Source organism: Rhipicephalus microplus, chromosome 1 (genome assembly GCF_043290135.1).
Source record: "Rhipicephalus microplus isolate Deutch F79 chromosome 1, USDA_Rmic, whole genome shotgun sequence".
NCBI lineage: Eukaryota > Metazoa > Arthropoda > Arachnida > Ixodida > Ixodidae > Rhipicephalus > Rhipicephalus microplus.
The window spans coordinates 277,450,639-277,474,060 of NC_134700.1; the positions used below are offsets into that span (position 1 = coordinate 277,450,639).

A 23,422-nucleotide genomic window follows, 5' to 3' on the forward strand; every position below is an offset into this window, starting at 1 on the left:
CAGGTATCAAAACTGTTTTGAAATTCTGTTAATTTGCCATTTGAAAAAATGACATCAAAAGCTGCATAATGTGGATATAATCGTGAAAAGAGTTCACTGAGCTGCTTGATACTAAAATCAGCGGTCAATGCAAAAGAATACTCTGGTGGAGTGTATAAAGTTATGCACAAAAGTTTATAGGCTTCTCTGGTGCGGGGGGATGTCATTTTGGTGATAGCATGGTGTGAAATGCTGCATGATGAAGTGCATATCGATGCCAATAGAATGGATGTCATTGACTGAAACACAGGAGCTACCAGAATATTTTCGGAAAAAGGCCATTGTTGCACATTATGTGATAGTTGTATATAATGCTTTCAAAAGTATATTGTGTCATCAAATTACAAGCAAAATTTGTCACTTCCCTGTAGTATTAGCTAATAACCAGCAAACAGTGGCCAAGAGCTTGAGATGTGCATTTAGTGGCTGCAGTATTCAAAAAGAAATGTATCAGAAAAACTTTTCTTTTACCTTTTCTATGTGTATATATTTTTTAGTTTTAATTCAGCTCCAGTGATGCTGGTCACATTATTTCAGCAATTTTTAGCTCTGCACTTGAAGTAAGTGAGGAGCACAGCTTGTAAAGACTCACCTTGGAGAACAAACTTGGATGACTGTGGCTGCAACACGTCAGGGCATTGTTACACATTGCTTGAAAGAAAAGGCTGTGAAACCACGGCGTACCTCACTTCAAATGGGGCAGTTTTGTTGCCGGTGCCTCCTGTAGACTTCCTGGCCACTTCCTTCTTTCTCTCACCCCAGAGAGGAAACGCTGCCGCTTTCACTTCCTGTGTCGCGTCGGCTAGGTTTCCCGTCAGTGAGGTCTTGTGAGATGTCGAGCAGTGGTTCGTTTTGGGCAGGCAGCGTAGGCTTTCTATCGTAATGGACCTCTTCTTCAAGAACAAGCTCAACAGGGCTTTCTCCTATGAACTGGAAAGCCTCCCATCTTCATTGTGCCAGGCTACAGGGATGTTGGAATCCCCTTACAGCAGTGCGGGCTCGGAGACTGACTGCTTCTTTTCACCTTCCGATGTGACTTCGTTGTCGTCACTGACGTCTTCTGAAGAAGAGGTATTGGTGACGTTTTTCCCGCCAAGATGTTGGAGCTTTTTACCTAAATTTGTCAAAATTAATTTCAGATGCCTGCTTTATGTCGGTTTGCTTATGTGCACCACCATATTTGGCGAGTTCCTGTTCTTGCACTCACGCACACGCAAGTGTGTTGCTTTTGTGTTGCTTTCATATTCTGCTTTGAAGCTAAAAAAGGTGAAGGAATTACTTATGTTCTGTGTGGAGACAAGAAACTTCCCTGCATATGTGTATACATCCATACTTCCACGCTTGCAGTGCACGCCTTTTGAAAACAATGACATGTGGGGCTGGAGTTATGGTTTTGTCAGCATGATTTTTCGAGGCTCTGTTGAAGTCGGAAACTCCACGGGCTGGTTGTTGTGCTGCCAGAATTTCTAGCCATGCTCTACATCACTCTCCTTGTCTATGCCATGATACAGTACCCAGGTTCTACTGAAATTCACATGTTCAGTTCAAGCAAAATATCATACAGCTGCCAGGTACTGCCACATGTGAGCACAAGCAGAAGTTGCTTCTTGACTTGCTTTGATAAGTAGGCCTGTGGTATTGAGAAATCACTGCAGTTGCTGCAAGTCTTTCCAAAAAATGTAGTAGCAGTAGGAAGCAGTTGCTTTGGCTAGTTTGTGAGGTAGAATTGACATATTTGCACAGTGCAAATATATAAATAAATGAATATATACACACACACTCACACACAACACTAATAATAAAAAAAACGAGGATATAAGAAATGGCTGAACATGTGTGCTGTGTTAAGCGCACATGTTGTGTCTCTTCTTATGTCCACTTTTTTTTTGCACTGTGTAAACATGTAGTCCTAGTAGTGGTGGTAGTGGTAACATTATTGTTCAGCTTCATGCATTCAGGCTTTAGTGGTGCACATTCAGAAAAGATCCTTTAGATGCTCAAATCAACGGCACTTGTCATCCTGTGCTTGTAGTCTCGGGAGGGAGGGGGGGTATAACAACTTCGTGGCATTAAGAGAGTGATAATGTCCATTACTATTCAATGACATGGTTGTCGGACGTTTTGCAAGCACAGTACTGTTGGGAAAATAGGCAGCTTTTCTCGTTTCCCACTATTTCATGTCAGCGCATCTTAATTCAACAGGATTTTTTCCCTTGCTATATAATGTTACCTTCAAGTGCATCCTTTTTTCCTTTCAACTCTTTAAATTTATATTTCTTTCCCGTAGTGGTACAGCTCAGTCGAAGATCCCAGCCAGATGACTGGTGATAGGCCCCGTCTGCTTCCTGGCAGTTCCATAGAGGAGGAAACTGATTCCATCTCTGAGAGTCCATCGCCATGGGAGCGTAGGGCACCTGTGGCCGAGAACAGCAGTGGGGCACGGGGTAGCCATTACCCAGGTATTCCGCCAACGCTGACGCCGAAGCTGAATCGTCTGAAGCCCACGCCTCCGCCAGTGCTACCCCTCTCCTCGTCCCTGTCCGAAGCAAAGCACGCCAGGGCTATGAGGACCCGTTCTATGATTCTGCCCGAGGACTACCCGTTGCATGGTCCGTCCGTGGCAGAAGCCATAGAGACCTTTGACACACTGGAGGCAAGTGTCCTATTTTTGCTGACGGTGCACAAATGTACATTCAAAAATAGGAACGTATGTACAGGCAACAAAATTTTCAAATGAGTGGTACTGCGCAAGCATTAAGGAAGGCAGCAGAAAAAGAGATCGGAAAAAGCACAGTTTCATTTTTTAAGCTCCCCAAAAACAAGACAAGGACTAATCCTTGTAACTAGCGAACAAAACAACAACTAAGGTTAAAAATGACAGAGGCAAAAAAGGCACAACAGATGAATAAACAATTTTCAATAACATTTTGCAGCGCTGCTAAGGGGAACTATCAAAGGACATCAAAAAGCAAGAACAAAAAAACTTGGAAATTCCACGTAACCATTGAGGAATTAAATTTTTCTGTGGGAAAGCAAAATAGAAGGCATGCTGATGCACTTGTCATGATGCTACCTAATGAAAAGGCATCTATGATTTCTTTTTTCTGCTTCTCTCTTAACTTGGTCATGATTCCTATGTATTCTAATTGCGTTATCCATCCACAGCCCCTACAGTGGAAATCAAAATGCCCACCAATCCTGCCCCTGTGTGTAGTAGCAGCCTTTGCCACCTACGCAGTGGTTCTGTAATGAGAAGTGTCGCACCTCAGACAGAGCTGGAGTTTATACGTATAAGCAGTGGACTTGTTAAACGAAACCCAGCAGAAGTTACATTTACTGAAGGATGAACTGGGTTGCAGCATTCAGCTTCAAAACCAGTCATATTAGTGGCAGTTTTTCCATTTAAGCAGCAGTTTGGTTTAAGAGTTTCCTTTACCGGGAGTTCTCTGTACAGTGGAACTCATGCTGTACAAACATAGGAGGCACTTATCGTTCTCTGTTCCTCACCAGATGGTGACACGCCAGGGTACTCTGAACAAGACAGAGTTGGTCCGAGCGGGGAAGAAGCAAAAGAAAAGCTGGTCACCTGCATACGTGGTGCTCACCAATCGAAACCTCTTTCTCTACAAAGACATCAACACGGCTCAGGAGGTAAGCCCTTGTCATTGGCAAAACTGCCCTCGCAGGCTAACTCAGTTTGGGCGACTACACAACCCCTTTACTTAGGTTCCTTCGCTACAGTGCATCCAAGTGACATTGTAGCATATTTTGCAAATCTAACCATGTTTCATAGCACACCTCACTCTTCATTGCCATACGTTTTACCATATGTGTTTTTACATATTAGAAAAAAAATAAGTTGGGTAGCGTAACCTTTTGCAATTAACATAAGCGTACACTGGATACAGCTTCTTTATTTCATTTCACCCGCTTCAATTGTTTATGGGGCTGTTTTCTGCAACTGTCGCCACGCATTCCTTGAAAGAATTACCGTATTTACTCGATTCTACCGCGCCCTCGATTGTAACGCGCACCCGATTTCCACCGCGAAAAAAAAAAAAAAACGTAAGACATCGATTGCAACGCGCACCCATTTTTCTCGCTGGCCCGCACGATCACACCACTCGAAAAAACGACTCCTTTCGTGAGCGTCTTCCATTTAAATATGAGGTACGGGCGAAGCTTGTGCCCATCTGACGTGTAACAGACCATTGCCGTCACTGTAGTTTTACCGTAAACCGATGTCAGCACGCGAACTTGCTTCGCCCCCTTCTTCTCGACGGTTGTGGTGCCAGGCATGTCGAAGTAAAGAGGCGTCTGATCGGCATTCCCGATTTGCCCAAGCAGGTAGCCGTTGTTGCGCCGCAAGTTTAGGACGAACCTCTGAAAACTGTGAAGCTTTTCATCGTATTCCTCCGCAAAACTTTTCGCATATGCATGTTCTCCTTCGGAGGAAAAAGCCTTTCCTCTTCATAAAGTTAGTTATCCAGCACCTGCTCGCTTTAAACTGGCTCCGCATTAGACTTTTTTCTAAGACTAATTGCATAGCCCGCACTTGGAGCAGTTCTGTCGTCACGGGCCGATGTGCCGCTCGCTGCGCAAGCACATACTCGCCGAGCAGCTCCTTAATTTGCGGAAACCGACCCTGCTGTGGTCCACTGAAGCCTTTGCGAGAAGCTTTGCTGTCGACAATCTTCTGCTTTTGTTTCCGCCGGTCCCGCACGCACGTTTCGGGAACTCCGAACGACCGCGATGCGGCCCGATTTCCGTCCGTTTCTGCACACGCGATGACTTTTCTTTTAAAAGCGGCATCGTGGTGCACTCGAGTTTTCGGAGTCAACCCTTCCATGCCGTCGATGCTAATGCACTACTAGATAACGAACTGCTCAGCACACGTACGAAGTGCCGCACATGGGAAACACAGGCAGAAATGGCCGATGCGTCATGCCGACGCACGTAGGGGGCGGCCATTTTGGATTTGCCGATGGCAATAGATTGACCGTAATTTTTTTGTTCGTACTCGATTCTAACGCGCATGCGATTTATGAACCCGCTTAACCGGAAAAAAGGTGCGCATTAGATTCGAGTAATTACGGTACGTGGCTTTCTTTTCTTGTGATATTTTGTTTAAACGCAACAGCGGTATTTCCTGTGATATCGCGTACTCAGCATACGCTAGGACGCACTTTGCAGACTCCATGGCAAACTCGCCCTATGACAACATTGATATTTTAGCAATTTACAACCATTGCAGCAAGCTACAACCGAAACATCACAACAAACAGTCGATGACAAGATCAAGGACAAAATACTGCCTCTGCCTGGCTATCCACATGAGATGTGACTGTAAAGAAGGTAGCCTATACCTTGTTTGGCTTTAAGTACGCCCAAATAACAAGCATGAAGAGCAACTGAAGCAATGATTAGGGGTGCTACCATGTTGCCGGAAATTTTCACACTTCTTTCTGGGCGACAAGCGTTTATTTCTGGTTTCCCGAAAACCTGCGACGCAACAAGCGACGATGACGAATGGCCCTTTGCAACAGCAAATCTTGTCACTTGTTGTCGTCGCTCGAAGATCACATGCATTTGGTTGGGAAGTGATCGTTGGTTGGCGTGGGCAGTTTCGTGACCTTCACTCACTGTGTGGTTGTGAGCTGCTATGTCTCCAGAGAACGTTGATACACTCGCACCGTCCATGAATTTCGCTGTGGCCGATGGATAATTCGACAAGAGAGGGGACCTGCTGCGCACGGATAAAAAGAAAAACAAAGAACCGTGTGTGGCTGCTGCGGGGGGTGGAGAGAGTGTACTTAGGCGAGTGAGCATAATAATAATAATAATAATAATAATAATAATAATAATAATAATAATAATAATAATAATAATAATAATAGACAGGCCTGCATGGAATGCGCTGCACAGTCACAGTCAAAGCCCGAAGAGAGGCCTTTCAGAGCCTTTTCTAAACACTCTTTGTGTAACTGCTGCCAGCACACTTGCAGGGTAACGTATACGTCATACATGATCATAACTTTTATGTAGTAGGGAGGCATTCACTATGCCATCTTGCGTCGTTCTTCGGAGAAGCGTGGTACCCAGTACAAACTTGCAAAGAATTTTGTGCAATTCTTTGACGTGGCTGGTGACAAAGAATTATGCCTGAAGCTTTTGCAAGCCTCTTCCATCGATTGCTCTACTTGCATACATAAGGCAACACAATTTCCGCACTCATTTGGAACATTAGCAGATGGTCGACATAGTTTGCTCTCTTATTAAATGTAGGGTTTCTCATAAGTATGTGCTGAACTGGAAAGGTTTAAACTAAAAGGAAGCAACACTGCCAAAAAATATCGGTTTCCCATTCATGGCAAGTTTTCACGGTACTGTAGCTAGGCTGTTTTTGCTGAGTGAGTACTTTTGTTCACTCAGAAACCGGCCGGAAAAAGTTCTGAACTTCAGATAAACCTGGCTGGAGCTGTCATAGATTGGTGCCCTGACAAGTCTAAACGCCGAAACGTATTTCAGGTAAGTCTTTCTACCCTTAATGCCCACATGGCTCAGTTCATGCATGCAAAAGTTCAAGAGCTGCGCAAACGACGTAATTGTGGGTGCAAAGCGAATTCGAATATTAAAGTGTGAGTGAAAATCGAATGTGTTTTGAATATTTCTAAAATATTTTTCAAATACTTCAAAGTAGATTTGCACAAAGAAAGTTATAGGAGATTCCTAAGCTTATTCTTAAGAGATAGCAACATGAAAGCTTTTCTTTTGGCTAGGTTGATGAAGCATTGGTGGAGTTGTTTTTGTTTTACAGTTGTCTTATCAAGAATGAGGAAACACAAGGCCGAATTGTATTTATGTGCAAATCAGTGCAACCAAAGTGTGGCCAACAACACTTTATTCGTGAAAGGCAAAGATTCTGTTTCCTCAGCATCTCCTTCACTTTCAACTTCTGTGAATTCAGTATGCTCCTTTCGAGTCTGGAGTTCCAAATCTTTCTTCGTAGACGTCAATATATTTGAACGTCTAAACTTTTGGATGCTAAAAAATTTTTGGAATTCAATTTTCAGTCTTCCGGTCAAAATTTTTGGTTCAGAACAGCATTGAGCCCCACATCTGCTATATCTATCATCTTCATGTTCTAAGCAGCATTTATTCGAATCAATACATTTCGCGATCACAGTGGAGCTTAAAAGGTAGCTTTGTTGCACTACAAGAATGTGATGGGTTGAAGTGTAATGAAAATTTGAATGGGTCATCATTAAATAGACGTCTGTATTTCTAGTTATATAGTAAAATTATACTGCAAATTGAATTGGATAGCAAACACTACTAAACAAATAATTGAAATTTCGAGTATTTGTGCACTCCTAATAATTTTCTATTAGAACAGCATCACGAACTAGCAGACATGGACATATGCTTAGGTAAGCACCATACAGGCATCATAGCAGCTGTTTTTTCAGCTGCAACATGGCCTACATCTGTAATTTACGATCATTGACAAGAATTATTGTGTACTGTTTCTGCTGAATTTCTTTAATGAATGGATTTGCAGTGTATAATAAAGCCAGCTTGTGTGTTCGATTTGATTGTTTCAGCTGGGTGTCTAAGTAAGTATAACTTGAACAGCACGTTCATTTGGAATATAAATGGTCTCCCAGCATTTTGCAATGACTTTCAAGCATAATGGGACATTTTTGAAGACCTCCAAGAACTAACTGCACTTTGAGTGTTTTCACGACTCATTTGGTTAATGCAGTGCTTGTGCCAAGTTGGAGCTTTCTGTTAGGCATGTGTTATAGTGGGCTGTTGTTTACCTTGTCATATACTGCCACTTTCTGTGCACTTGATGGCACATTGAACATGTTTCTATCTTGTTTTTTGTCTGTATTTTAGCTAAGTACTACAGCTGGACAAAAGGTACTCCTTCAAGATGACAATGTCCAAACAAGCAAGGAATGGTTTGATACCATCAGTGCAGCTATCAAGAGATTGGTATGGGAGAGACATTTTTTTATGTTAGTGTTTAGGTTCAATGTGTATTGCTCCAACACACTATGAAACAGTTCTTGGTTGCTGTAATTAAGCGGAGCCAAGATTATGAGCATAAAAGGCATAGTTTCCACAGCGCCCTATTTCCTATGGCATGAGTTCACACCAAAAAAAAATTCTGCAGAACCTACACACTGTGGCAATCGTTGCAATGTGAAGCAATCAGTAAAGAGATGCATATATCGCCTTGTTTGTCTTTGAGGCAAATGCAGTCATTCATCTCATGACATATAATTCGCTATACATCTCTTGTTTATCAGGCATGTAAAATCTGGTAATACCAGTTTTGTTTTATATTGCGACAAGCATATTGGCTTGTGTTGTGCGATATCGTTGCTGGCAGAATCGTATGAGCTGCTAAGGAGAAAGATGATGAAGACTAGCACGCAAAAGAATATGATAACTTTGCTTTGCCAGTGATCGGACCAGTCCGACATTCTGCCGGCCTTCACATACAGGTTTCTGCTGCATTATAACGTAACAATGTCAAGCTAGCTAACCAGCCGCGAGAGCAACATGATCATGGCATGTACGTCACGGTATACTTGACATTCATGTCATGATTTTCGCGTTACTACCTGTCGTTTATGTTAGTCGTACAGAAATGTCTCGTCATACTAATGATGGTATAGTATGTCTATTTATAAACAACAATGAGTGCCCCGAAACTATGTCATGTAAATGATTCCATGCATGATATGCATCATATTTTGCATACTTCATGATTTGCACGTCAGGGCCATGTTATGTTCGTCATACACTCTTGTCATGTCTTACCAATTTTGATATATACCAAGTAAACTTAACTATCGCAAAAGCACCAAGGCCATGGAATGTAAGTCATGCCATTCATGACATGTGTGTCGGGATTTTTATGTTATATGACCTGTCATTTATGTTTTTTATACACTTGTGTTTTGTCATGCCAATTTCTGCAAATATCCCATCGAAGATGCAGCAAGGTCGTAGGCAGCTAGCTAGATAGCTACCGTATTTTTAGGTGTATAAGTCGGGGTTTTTTTCTGAATTTTTCGTGGGTGTGTCTTATACAACGATGCGACTTATATACATTCAAAATCGAGTTGGATGCCACGGCTTGGGTGGCGCTGTTTACGTCAAGCGGGCATCAAAATGGCGTCTATGGCGCTTCGACGCCTTCTGCCATGCACAGAAACCACATTTAAAAAGAAAGTAAGATTAACGGTAAGTTAACACCCTAAAGATAACGCAGCTATGTAGTTTTGCACAAAAAAATAATCAGAGGGGTGAAAATGTGGAGGTATTTTTTAAATTATAAATTATGGAAAGCAAGTTTGGATTTCAGAGCCACTTCCTTTACCGTCACTTCCGTCCGCCTTAACGTCTTCATTGCACTCGCTGTGTCGCTGTTGCTGCGCGCGTCTCATGTGTTGTGTTGTGCGTCGTAGCATAGAGCCGGTAGCGCCGTAGAACCTCGCGAACCATGGCGCCGCTTGGAAAGCAAAGTCGGCGAAGCTATGACGCCAAGTTCAAGCTGCGCGCTGTTGAATTTGCCGAAAACCACGGGAACAGAGAAGCAGGGAGGCAATTCGACGTCAGTGAAAAAATAATCCGTGACTGGCGCAAGGCCCACAGCGTCCTCCGGACGATGAAGTCGACAAAGAAGGCCAACCGCGGCAAGAAGGCGCGCTGGCCGGACCTCGAGCGTAGCCTGCGCACGTGGGTACTGCAACAACGAGCCGAAGGAAGAGGGCTGTCAACAGTGCAGCTGCGCCTGAAGGCGAAGGCTCTGGCAGCGTAGAGCAATGTTACGGGATTCAAAGGTAGTCCGTCGTGGTGTTTCCGCTTTATGCGACGGAATCAGCTGGTTATGAGAGCCCGGACGACAGTGTGCCAGAAGCTGCCCGACGACTTTCAGGCGCAACTGGACAACTTCAGCTCATTCGTGAGGGAGGAAGTTGCGAAGAAGAATGTCAGCGCGAGCCACATCGTTAACATGGATGAAGTGCCGCTGACATTCGACATCCCGCTTGGGAGAAGCATCGCCGAAAAAGGCCAGAAAACTGTCACGGTGAGGACAACAGGCCACGAGAAGTCCCACTTCACCGTTGTGCTCGCCTGCTGCGCGGACGGCACAAAGCTGCCTCCCATGCTAATATTTAAGCGGAAAACCTTGCCGAAGGATAATTTCCCTCCTACAGTGGTGATTCAGGCGAACACAAAAGGTTGAATGGACGAGGGAATGATGAGTGTGTGGCTTGACCGCTGTTTTTCCCGTCGACCAGACGGATTCTTCCACGTGAAGCCAGGAATGCTGGTAATGGACAGTATGCGGGCACATATCACCGATATTGTCAAGAAAAAGATCAGTTCAAAGAACTGTATGCCAGTGATTATTCCCGGTGGCATGACGAAGATGCTTCAGCCGCTTGACATTTCTGTCAACCGCAGCTTCAAGGCAGTTCTGCGACGTTCGTGGGAAACGTGGATGTCGGAGGGAGAACACAGCTTCACAAAAACGGGGCGCATGAGACGCACAGAGCTCGGCGAAGTGGCGAAATGGGTGAGTGACGCTTGGGAGTCAATTTCTGCGAAGACCATTGTGGCGGGCTTTCGCAAGGCCGGTTTGATTTCCTGCGCGGCCGATGGCGACGTTGAAGAGTCCGATTCGAGCGAGTCGGAGGACGACAGTGATGTGCCAGCAGTACTGCAACCAGAAGTAGCTGCATTGTTCGTGAGCGACTCGGAGGAAGACGACTTCGATGGCTTTGAATAAACGTCACCAAGCTATCGGAATAATAAAGGTACTTCTGAAAGTATTGTTTTTATGTGTGTTTAAAAGCGCTCGCACGCGTGACTGCCGATAGCTAGAAACGTGCAAAAGCGTTGGCCGTCGCAAGCATGCATTTTTGCAATGCATTGTAACGACGAGATACTTAAATGTCGGTGGTCGGATGAGCAAGTGCGTCTTCTACAAAGGTGCGACTTATGCACCGGTGCGACTTATATACGTTTTTTTTTTTTCAGAAAAACTGCTATTTTGAGGGGAGTGCGACTTATACAAGGGTGCGACTTATAAACCGGAAAATACGGTAGTCAGACAGACAGACGTCCGTCCATCTGTCCGTCCAAGCTTGATTTAACTGTAGGTGACAGACATACAGGTGCACACACTCAACAGGTTGCCAAAAGAAATGATTCGCACTTAAAATGAAGTTTGGTAGCTATTTGGGGCTTCCAGACTGTGAAGTGCAAGGTGCAGCCAAGCCACCTCACGTGCATTCCAGGGTATTGGAAAGTGGCTTCAAAGTTGAACTTGTGATTTATTGATGCTCTCCTTCATTCTGCTAGCTTCACAGTTGTGGTCGCTTTGCACAAAAAAATTTAAACATCAGTTTATTTTCATACCACCCTACCAGCATGATAAATTTATCTGTAGGTTACATTAGGGTGGTCAGTGGCTGTGGCACTCTGGAATCGGGCAGACGGATAAAATGAGCTGGCTGGCCGGCTACTACCGCTTTATCAATTTGTTATGTTTTCAGTGTGCAGTGAAGAGCTCTAGGGTATCTATAAATAGCAGCTGCTAGTGTAGATTTAGGATGCTTATACAAGTCTCACAATTCTGTACTGCAGTCAGTGAGCACTAATTTTCACTCAACGTTGTGAGGGATGGACGTTGCAAGCTGCATTGCATTATTGCATGGACAACTTGTGTTGCTTCACTTGTCCTTCACTGAAATACTGTGTGGCGATGGACAGCTACGTGCTGCAAATGCGAACGCTAGTAGACACCTCTCCCCCCCCCTTTTTTTTTTTGTCGTGAGATATGTCTGTGCGTGAAAGTTCATATGGCTTTCAATCCATTGAATATAAAGTTGCATCAGGGTAGGTGTGGACAAATAAACTGAATGCCTGTATTTCACACAAGCTTTTCAGTGCACACGCACGCACGTGCACACAGAGAGAGAGAGAAAAAAGAAAAATATATCCAGTGCCAATACAGCTTGTTATCCATTTTCTGCACTTCTGAATTTCAGTACCTTTATGGTTCAATAAGGTTGAGAGCTGGGCTAGACGAGGAGTGATCGCACTGTATCAGTGAAGTAGCACACCTCGACAAGGACAAAAAGACAAGGGCGTAGTGAGTGTCACATCTGTCCTGTTCCTTTTGTCCTTGTTGAAGGGCACTACTTCACATGTACAGTATGATGATCAAGTATTCCTGTGATGCGTTACTTATATAAAGTTTTGTAGGAGGCAGTTACCATATTTCTTTAGTTAAGGATGATAGATTACCCCACCATGCATCCAATCCTGTTTAGGGAGCCCAGACATATGCATGTGTGCCTTTTTCCTTTACAGCCCAATGGCTTGGGCCTTGTTATGGGCTGGCAGCCAGAACCACCTCCCGCTCCCCCACCTCCTCCCGAGGAAACCGCACCTCCACCTTCGTCCAGTTTCGCATCGCGGCGAAGCAAGAAGACTAGCCGAACCAAGTCCATTCGCCAGCCGGCATCTCCACCTGCCCCGACTTTTGATGCTGCGCAGATGCAGCAGCAACATCAGCAACAACAGTCCCAAGCTTCTGGAGTGGTAGACTCATGTGGAAGCCAGAGCCCGCAGGAACGGAAGAACCGGATCCGGAACAAGCTACGACAATTTTTTGTCCGCAGGCCAACGCTAGAAAGCCTCCAGGAGAAAGGAATCTTTAAGGTTCGTCTGGGATCTACAAAGTGTGCTCTTGTTATTTATGTATTACTGCTCACCGTACTTTCATGACTGTTTTGGCTGTCTATGTTTGTTAAGGGGGCAGACTGGTCTTAGACATTTTTTTGTTTATTCAGTGATCTTGATCAAACTGCACAGGATTATCCAGCTTTTTTTGCTGATTTCAAATATTTAATTAGTTTTTCTATAACTCATCTTGTTCCTGCAATAACTTAAGTTCACCCCCTATTGTTTAAGGCCACCATAGAAAAGAAAGTGCTTAATTAAAAGTGATATTTAAGATATGCCAACATGGGGGACTAATGACTATAGATGCAAGAGGTTTTTTTTTGTTTTGTTTTAGTCCTTTCTTGGTTATTTTACAGCAAAATTAACTATACATTTTCAAAATCAGTTAGAATTGTGTTACAATTTTGATGAGTAATTAATTAAAAAGACATGCTATGAATTCTGCTCCCATATTTGCATTCTACACACATGCAGGTTTCCATTGCAAAAAGAATTATTGCTGTACCTGCCCTAGCTGCAGAGATATTTAGGCCTCAAAATCGAACAGTCGTAAATATACTTTTTTGAGAAAAATGGAAAAAACTGAAAACACACAGCTTCTTCAAAAAGCAACAATCATGGTGCGCATGTTTTGCAATCCTCGTAAAGGGGCTCACAAATTCGTAGCAGAGCTTCTAACACAGGTTCTGGCAAGTTATAAAGAAGCCTCGATGTCGGTTCCCCATATTTTGCAGGTTCTCTATATTTAACAGCACCAATAATGTGGACAGTTAGAATGACATCACAAAAAAATTACCACTTCCTGATGTGTGAAAATTTACAGAGAGATAGAAAAATACTTGCAGAAACCAAATATGTCAATCTTAAAAAAGGATTTTTTTTTGTCACTTTTTAGTCCCAAATCTGCCCAGTCTGCCCCCCTTAAAGGTGAACTACATCAAAATCTTGCTTTAACTAAATTAGTTTAGTGAAACATTAGTGTATGCCACTGAAGTGGTCTTGGCAAAGCTGCGGTGCTGGTAATGGCATGGTTTTTATATTAGCAGTCTTTAAACAGTGCCTAAGCAGAGGACTGCTGCACATTTAATATCAATGATTCCAGCTCCGGCACTTCCCAGGACGATTTCAGTGTCATTTCACGAAACACCATATGATTGCCGAGTGTTATCTTTTATGTATGAGAAGCATGCGCAGTTTGTCTTTGAAAATATCTACGGATAGTCCTTTCATGGTTGTGAGCAGTCTTAGCTGCTCAACAGCGCCAGTTTGTCTGCTGTTTCCTGTGTGTTTCATTTATCAGGGCCTTCAACTTCTTCTTTTTTGCAACAGGACGAGCCCGTGTTTGGTTGCACACTGGCACACTTGTGTGAAAAGGACCGATCAAGCGTACCTCGGTTTGTTCAGGAATGCATCCTCGAGATTGAGAGGAGAGGTGTGTAGCACGATTACTGCTGTTACTGAATCATGTTCAAGGAGTGCTGTTACTGTTCAAGGAGTGTCTTCGAAGAAGTCTGAAGTATGGTAGCCTGGGCAGTATAGTCTACCTTTGAAAGAACATCCAGCTGGTAATGAAGCGTGTGATGATTGCAGTTGTCTTCAACTTTGTTGGTAAACAGTGGCTGATGTAATGTATCGACAAATGTGTTTGTGTCTCACCTGGATTTTTACTGGTAGGTGGGCCATACTGCAAATCTGTAAACGCTGGTACACTGTTTCTTGCCATCAGAAACTCTTGTTTTATAACCACACTACTTTTAATCTGCTTGTTTATTCACACACGCACAGTCAGTGACAAAAGCTTGCCGATCGGGCTATTTGAGTAAACATTGAAATTTCCGGGAACTTAGTGACCCTATTTAGTAAGGCCCTATCTAGTAAAGCTGTGTAACACATTATTTGCATGAGTTGGCTCTCACTGTAAACCTGAATACCAGGCTTCATAATTATTGTTTATCATTCTGCCCTTGCTTTCGTTAACTGTAGACACCAACTGTGCATTTCTTGGCATTGTGATGGATTGTCCCAGCCATGAAGGCTACATTCCAGTACAACAGGCATTTAAAAATTGCAGCATGCTTATAAATAGTGTGTTGGACAGCAATGCTCAATAAGATTAATGTTATGAAATATAGTGTAAAAATTATCTATTTAATTTTGTGCCATTATATTGATTACAAAATTATAGCTGTGCAAATAGCAATATTATGTGTGCAAAGTGAATTTTAATATTGAAGTTTCAGTGTAAATTGAATGTTGATGCTTTAAAATAGTTTTCTGGTTATCTGTTTAAAATTTTTTCAACACTCTTAAGTGGAAAAACGGGAAAAAAAACGTTGCAGAGGATTCTTGAGCACATTCTTATGAGATAGGAATATGCAAGTGTTCCTTTTGTCTAGGTTGGGGGAGTGCTGGAGGATGGTGTTTCGTAGTTCTTTTATCAAGGATGAGGTAATGCAGAGATCAAATTGTATTTTCACGGTTTGGTACAACCAGTGTGTTGTTACAACACATTACACGTGAAAGGAAAAGACACTATCTTTTTTATTACCGTTCCCCTCCTTCAGCTTCTGTAGAGACCCCACTGATTTGGCAGACAAGGGCACACTCCTTTTCAATTCGGAATTCATAATCTGTGTCAGAGATGGCGACATATAAGAGAATCTGTAATTTTGGGCTCTATAGATCTCTTGCGTCCGATTTTTCGGACATTCTACCCAAATTTCAGTTACAAAACGGCTTTGATTGAACCTCCTGCTCTGCCGCGTCTATGATCTTCATGTTGAAACCAGCATATTTTTGAGTCAATAAATTTGCAACCGTAGCATAGTCTGACCGTAGCACGTCACTTCGTCGCAATGTGAGGGTGTTATGGGGTGATGCATATAAAAAAAAATAACTGAAGAGCTTGTTGCCAATTAAAAAATTACCGTGTTTTTGGGAAGTTCGAATACTTCAAATAGTAAAATTTTGGTGCTAATCCAATTAAATAGCAAACTCTATTTGAATATTTAAAAGTTTGATTATTTACACGTTCCTATATAAAACAAAGAAATTATAGTCAAATTTGAACTTTCCTTAAATTTCACAGCAAAACCTTAGCGCACATGCCAAAGTGTGACTGGAATTTCAAAGTAATTTTGCATATTTGGCCATTTGGTACAATATAAGTGATTCAAACATTTTGAATGCTGTGTAGTCTGTATTTAGCACTTAATAATTAACTGGGACTAACCTAGCACTGTAAAAACTTATTTATTCACTGTTCGACTCCGTACAGGCACTTCAAATGTCGTCACCAGTCCTTTCGCCTTGTGCCATTTCCGCCTTAAAAAACTTTTCACGGTATTATAAAGGGGCAATTTACAAATAACACCTTCAGTATCTTTCTATGTAATGTGCCTTTGTGAACTCTAGACTACAAATCAAACACACGTTTGAAATTTTTATGGCACACTTTGTCGACAAACTGTAACTGTGGCTTTTTTAGGCCTACTCTACTGCTGCCAGCATTTCTAATTCCTAATGAGTGAGTGTAACAACGAGTGTAACAATCATAACAGTGAGTGCTGCTATGATGCCACAGTATAGTTCAGTATTTCTTACATGTTCTTTCTGTGGGCACGAATATGTCACGTTTGCGAGCTTTCAGAACAATGAACATCTGCGCTTCACTCGTTCCAGACATGACGGCTGATGGTCTCTATCGTGCCAGTGGCAACCTCTCACAAGTGCAGAAGGTCCGGTGCCATGTCAATCAAGGTATTGCTCTGCACCTTCCTTTATTTTCTTTACATCGCATTGTGCGTGTAAGGTAGCTGTTTTAAAAAATACAAATTTTCTATTGCCATAGAGGGACTTGAGCACAGGATTTCATCGTAGGTCGAATTGATGGACCTTTCAAACTGTGCATGTGTAGCATCAAGCCCTAGTGAACTGTTGCGTTCTATGATAGTAGATTAGCAGTTCATGTTAATGGGATCTGAGTGACATGATAGCAAGGCGCTAAAGAAAACAACGTGTAACCATTGCAAAGCTTGTCTGTCAGAGAAGTTACACAACCATGGTACTCCTGTGCACCAAGATGCGGTGCTTGTGACGTGGTTGGAAATGTGGAATTTTCCCAACCTGCTCTAACAACGGGACAAATATGCCAGCCATCACAAAGGCATATCCTTGAAAGAACAGTGAGCTGACAGCTCAAGTGGTTTGTCAGAGCCATAAACCACAGTGGGGAAAAACAACTCCAGGCAGCACAAATGCCACTATCACTAGTTGTAGCTCAATGTTACAACAGGTGTGTTTTCGAGTCAAGAAGGCAGTATGGGTACACGGTGGCACTGTGTTCACCGACGGTCGTGCGAAGCAACAACTGATGTCTAAGATCGTGCTTTGTCACGTGCAGATGACTACAGTGTCTTAGCGCAAGAAGAAGACATCCATGTGCTGACTGGAGCTCTGAAGATGTTCTTCCGGCATATGAAAGAACCCCTCTTCCCTTACAACCTGTTCACCAAGTTCCTCAAGGCAATTGGTGAGTCTTGAAGTTCATTCATCATTGTCATTACAGTAGAATCTGAGTGATACGGTTATGGTTGATACGAATTTTAAGGTTGCTTCAGATGGACTACATTACATAAAACACACCGTGATTCGGTGTTATACAAACGGTTTCCCCAGGAACCGCAGATAATACAAACGCGCAATTGACCGCTCATGTGAGCAGCACAACGCGGCTTGTCTGTGGGAGAAAGGCCCGTTCGCACTTGGCCTCGAGGGGAGCGAATGCGGCATAATATACCGCAATTTTCCTCGCTTCGGCGCCGGAAAAGTGGCCGGAAAACCATGCCTCAAGGCCGACGCGAAAAAAAAAATGGTCGGAGACCAATTTTGCCACCACGCAATAGCGGATCGCCTCGCCTCTCCACCATAGCTATAGCTATACCGGCTGCACTATCTCTCAAATCATGTGATGTAAACAACCAGCTGTAAATACAACATGGCGACAAAGGCGCCAGTGATGGCTCGAGTCAGCCCAATCGCGATCTACACTCGCAGTACGACAAAGCTCATGGCCTAGAAAAAGACACGTTCATTGAGAGCCTGGTTTGAATTACGATCGCTGTGACTGCGAACACCGGAAGTAGTAGAAGGTGCAGCAGCAGCAAGTCGGCATGCCGTAATACCGTATTTACTCGCATAATCCTCGCACTTTTTTTGCTGGAAAACTGATGCAAAGTTGGGGGGTGCGAGAATTACGTGGGGAAAACTTTCCACAAAATTGTGCAGAGCGAAAAAGAAAATGAAGTGGCCGCAAATCGGGATTCTCACACCAGCAACTTACAGCAAGCTTTAATGAGTACTAATTACTAGGAGAACTTACCTCAACAATAAAAGCAGTGGTTCAACACAAGGCAAGATTTATTTGAGACACAAAAAGTGGAAGCAAATAGTCGAGAATTGGAATACCATACGCAAAGCTTGCGGGCGTAGCAGTAGCGTTCGTCGCTCAACAGGAGCCCTCAAAAAGTAAGCGTAAGATGTCAATATTGGGCTGATAGCGATAAAACAGAATCGTCCGCAATTTCCTTCTGAAGAAATAAAGTTTACCATCAATGCGAGTTTAGGTACACGGCAGGCCCAACGCGTCTTGGTGGCTTTCAGCGGCCGTCACCAGTAGCGAACACAAACTCGTCGACTCCGAAGGGCCTACTGGCGGCCCTGTTGCCGTCGTTTAGTGCATGATCTATCACTTGCAACTTGAAGCAGCCGTGTAGCTTCAGTACCGCCCCATAACGTGCCAAGATTACCGACACAGCATACAAAACACGCCGCAACGCGCACTGGCCACTTCGACTTGGCTTGGATTGAATCTGCGTGCAATAGTACGCTTGATGCTTAAGAGATGGCGCGCACTATCATCATCAGTGGCTGGAATGAGCAGACGACATTATTGCGGCGGTTTTCGGGGGTGCGATAATTACTCGAGGAAAAAAAGACCTCGTATTTTTCTTGGGAGATGTGGAGGGTGCAAGAATTATGTGAGTGCGAGGATTACGCGAGTAAATACGGTATCTCTCGCTTTTGTACGGCCGGCTGAATTTGTTGCCGTCGCTGCCAGTGCATCCGCTCCTGTCGTTTCTTCTGACGTCGTATCTCTCGCAACAAGGTTCATAAAGGTGTAAACTGTTTCTTTTCAGTGCTTTGCGTGCATAACTAGGACTCGGTATAAATTTGAATGCTTAGGAATAAATTTTCAAGCAGTGGTGGCAGAACCAATGTGAACATTTTCTATGGGTGCGGACGTGGTTTTGCGGCCATTCTGGCCTTTTCACTTAAATTTTCGGGTGTGAATTCTCAAAGGACTGATTTTTTTTGTGTGTGTCAATTTCGCGGCATGTTTTTACGGCTGCTTAAGCGGTGATGCGAGTGAATTTTCAATAAGTTTTGCCGCTTTAACTCCCTTTGATGCCAACTGTGAACGTGCCTTATAGCGCCAGCAGCATGAGTGAGGAAATGGCGGCACTTTATTGACAGGGGGTGAAAGCAGGAAAGTTCAATAGAAGGTCATGGACTTTTTTCAGCAAGTAGTTGACCTCAATAAAGTTCTTGTTCATCTTCATGATCAGCTTGAACTTGTTTTTGGTTCATACGAATTCAGGATAATACGAACATTTTGCATGCTCCCTTCGAATTCGTATCATTGAGATTCTACTGCAATCCTTTCGCTGTCACTGACTTGTCGGCATGTTCTGCCTTGTGCATTCAAAAACTCGTGCCGAAGCGAACGGCTGGCGGGATTTCGCATGATTGTACTGGTGGCGCCATGTGCCTAATTTTTCTAGAAGCATTTATTTTCATTAATGCTAGTACGTGTACTGAAGAGTATGGATCGACTGCGCCCACCTGTCTTTTCTGTGACACATGGGCATTGTGTTTACTAGGGTTGTGCTGCCATCTGCCGCAGCTTTGCAGGCTCGTAAATTAATTTTTTATTTTATCGACGTGTCTGTTCGGGCATGTCTTGTTCAGAGATGTGCACCTTAGCCTCTCCATTAGACCAAAACATCACTTGATAGCTACTTTTGCTTGCTCGTTTTGTCGTGGCTTGTTGCTAACAGCAGCAAATGAAGTTGTTGTATTCTCTTTTTATCCCTATCTGTCAACCTGACTTCATGATTTGCCATTTATCTGTTTAAAACTTTCCTGATATTCCCTAAAGCAAGCCAACACTGGGAGTGCATCCCAGCCAAAAACACCTGACAGTGAAATGGTTGAAGCAGTGATATTAGTGCATTTGTATATATTAATGGCCCACAGTTTGATTTGTGCAAGCTTTATTAAATGCAAAGTATTTCTTAGCGAACTTTGGCGACATTGAGCTTATGTATCTATCTAGCCACTTACGTTTTGGTGCTCTCGTGGTCAACCCCTTAACTTTGCGTGAACTAAAATTAACATGGGAGGGTAAGATGGTTTGACGAATATGAAGCGCTGGTCAAGACATGAATAATATCACAATCTCATCGCGTACGTTATCAAACACTTCTCGCCAGACAGTGGCACATACCCACGGGCGGGTATGTGCCACAGGTGATTGACACTTAATATTTACACCCATGAACGACTAAAACACACTTGGGCAATTTTAACGTGCAAGCGTTAAGAAATACTTGACATCGGTAGCATCGACCTGACGAATGCAAAGAATAAATGTCAGGGTCCCAGCTGGAATTGAACCCAAGCGTTCTGCGTGGCAATGAAGAATTTTACCACAGAGCTACGCCAGATCTCGAAACTACTCTTTAAATAGACCCTAATCTTTGTGAAATGCCAAGAGTGGTGGCAGTGTTGCCTACTTAATTTTATAAACATTACATATTGTGGGAATTGAGGCTAGCCCACTGCCTTGGCGCGGGCTTTGCCGCCTTTTCTGCCGTTCTCATGTCCCGACATGTCTGCCCTCCTTTGCTGTCTTCCGCGCTGGGTGAGCGGAGTGACGTTTAACCCCCTCACCCGGTAGCGGATGTTGACTGTGGCGCCGCGTGCGGAGTCTCCAGAGAGGTTTTCCCGCGCTGTGTCGGGAGCGGAGAGATACTCTCCGGGACTGCAAACGGTGAGCCACGCAATCTTTTCTGTCCGTCGACTCCCGTCGCTCGGGGCTCGTCGGACTTCGCTCGCCCGAGGCGAAGCGCCTGAGGCGAACGCTCACCTTTTGTTGCCCCACTGCGTACGCACGGCCGAAGGGTGGTGCGGTGTCCTAGTGCGTGGCCTAGCTACGCCGACCCGTCTCCCTCTGAAGCCAACGCGAGCGCCTTTGCCCTCGCTCGAGCAACCGGGCCTTGGTCCCGGTGTCTCCGTGGATCACCTTTACCGCGGAGACGTGCTCGTGGCACCCTGTGTAGTACTTTTATGCCCGTGGCGTGGATAAGCCTATTTGCTCTCCCACCGCGCCTTTGCAACGGGCTGTACTGCGATTGGTCTTGCCACAATAAAGTGTTGTGACTTTGAGCAGCATCGTGTTCTTGCCACGGCGACGGTTAACGCATGCCCTGCGGCTCGCTAAGACCGGACCCACGCTGGTGGCCGTACTCCTTCGGGATACGTGTACACCACAATATGTACTTTTTTGATAGAGCCGTCACGTCGGGTTAATGTCAATTGTAGTTAGTTGCCATGCACTGTTGTTGTTGATTTATGTAGCAGCGTCCAGGGCCAGCATCTTCGCGAGCATCAGCACTTCATATCAGCTTATGGTGTTGCTAATACGCATGTTCCAGTTGACATCGTTGCGCAACTGCAAACAACTGGTTATATAAACATCTGCAACTCTTCCAAGATATTTCTGTGCATGCAACATTTGTCTATATATTTAGCCTTATTTCATGACGTGACTCAATAAAAAAATTGCAACGCAGTCACCTTCCCTCTGCATGCTTCATATAATGTTGGTTCCCAGGTACGTGGGATCTGCCAAATTTTTTTCGCTATTTTGTCCTCAAATCGGAAGAAAGTGCTTGAAGAAAAAAATTGGGGCTGATCATTCAGTGTAACACACAAAAAATAAGAAAGTGTTTCCTTGAAAAAACACTTGGCATAATACATCTGGCATTGCGACCATATGACTACTATGCTTGTTTAATTAATAAGAATGATATGGCTGAAAATAGAATCATGCTCATTTATGTAAGGAGCCTGCTAGGTTCAATTTGAGGCTTTTTTTTTTTTGCTTCAGGTCAGCCCACAAGAACGACCAAAATGGCCATGTTTCGAGATCTCCTGTCTGAGTTGCCAAGACCAAACTATGACACACTCAAGTACCTGCTTAGGCATCTTCTGAGGTAAGAGCTTTTTGGCAGGCCAGATTTGCCTGTGCCATTATGGCCCTATATATATTTATAACTCACTGGCTAAACCAGCAAAAGTGCACGCTAGTAGACGAACTTGTCTGTGCCAGTATTTAATTCATCAGCATTATTTTCATATCAGTTTCACATAGGCAGTTTTGATTGCTGTCGAGGTCGATCGAGATTAGGTTCAATTCAGATCAGACACTGCTGCATGGCTGCATTCAGGTGCAATCAGGTCCAATTGGCACGAAGACAAACACAATCTGCACATATGCTATCCGGCTCCCATATCACAATTAGGCTTATGTTAGTGCCATACTCACTCTGCGTATCAGTTTGGACCATGCAGCAGTGGCCGATACGGTTTGGCCCCGTATTGCCACCAAAGGTGCCCAGGTGACACTAGTATTAGTTTTCATCCGCTTAACAGGGCAGGCAATAGTTATGATAAGGCATAATCTTTTACAGCAAGCCACTACTGGAGTCACTTTTCGTCAGACGTGCAAATTTAGCCTGTTTTACTGTTTTTTCTCTTGCTTATTGTACAATTAAGACAAAATCTTATTGATAGGCTCAACTCAGGGAACCCGCTTTTAGTCCTTTCAATAGTTTTCTATTACGGGTGTACTATATTCATGCCCTTTCTTTTCTGGAGGAAGTTAAAAAGTTCCACTAATCATTGTTACGGTGAACATTTTTTATTTTCTCACACCTCTCATGTTGGCTTTGTGGTGCAGGGTGACTGAGCACAGCGACAAAAATCGCATGCATATCCAAAACCTGGCCATCGTGTTTGGGCCAACACTACTGTCATCGGGCGAGGAGCCCCGAAACCTGGCACTGGACATGATGCAACAAAACCAGGTCATCGAGTTCCTCCTGCTCGAGTTCAACTTCCTGTTCCCCTGAACACCATTTTTTCTTCAACCTCCCAAAGAGCAGGGAAATGGACCCCTGCAGTTTTCAGTTCCTACTATTACAGTGGCACTGCTATACTGTCACCATGACACACAGAACACCCACAAAAAGGTTGTCCAGAATTTCTCTCGCACCATGCAAGTGAAAAGAAGAGTGCTGCATCTTTGTTATGCGCTACGCTGTCTCCTGCCTCATTTATTTCTGGCCAGTCCTCTTTCATGAATGGCGTCTCCTGCTTTGATGCAAGACGACAAAACAGTTCTGCGCTCATCCAAAAGGTCGCTCTGCCAAAACACAGCTCTAAGAAGTTGCAGACATTGTGCTCGTGCTGTGCCCGATAA

General features: G+C 43.9%; 1 protein-coding gene across 3 annotated transcripts in view; it reads left to right on the plus strand.

Moving 5' to 3' along the window:
- LOC119188244 (rho GTPase-activating protein 15-like) overlaps nucleotides 1–23,101 on the plus strand; it is a 31,983-nt gene extending 8,882 nt beyond the window's left edge. For all 3 annotated transcript variants that reach the window (XM_075895503.1, XM_075895515.1, XM_075895506.1), the window contains exons 6-15: nucleotides 2,327–2,692; nucleotides 3,550–3,690; nucleotides 6,472–6,567; nucleotides 7,942–8,040; nucleotides 12,442–12,792; nucleotides 14,146–14,248; nucleotides 16,498–16,575; nucleotides 17,219–17,347; nucleotides 22,049–22,154; nucleotides 22,901–23,101. In XM_075895503.1, the coding sequence (XP_075751618.1) occupies nucleotides 2,327–2,692; nucleotides 3,550–3,690; nucleotides 6,472–6,567; nucleotides 7,942–8,040; nucleotides 12,442–12,792; nucleotides 14,146–14,248; nucleotides 16,498–16,575; nucleotides 17,219–17,347; nucleotides 22,049–22,154; nucleotides 22,901–23,072 (1,641 nt within the window). In that variant the 3' untranslated portion in view covers nucleotides 23,073–23,101. The remainder of the gene's footprint in view (nucleotides 1–2,326; nucleotides 2,693–3,549; nucleotides 3,691–6,471; nucleotides 6,568–7,941; nucleotides 8,041–12,441; nucleotides 12,793–14,145; nucleotides 14,249–16,497; nucleotides 16,576–17,218; nucleotides 17,348–22,048; nucleotides 22,155–22,900) is intronic.
- The last annotated feature ends 321 nt before the right edge of the window (nucleotides 23,102–23,422 follow it).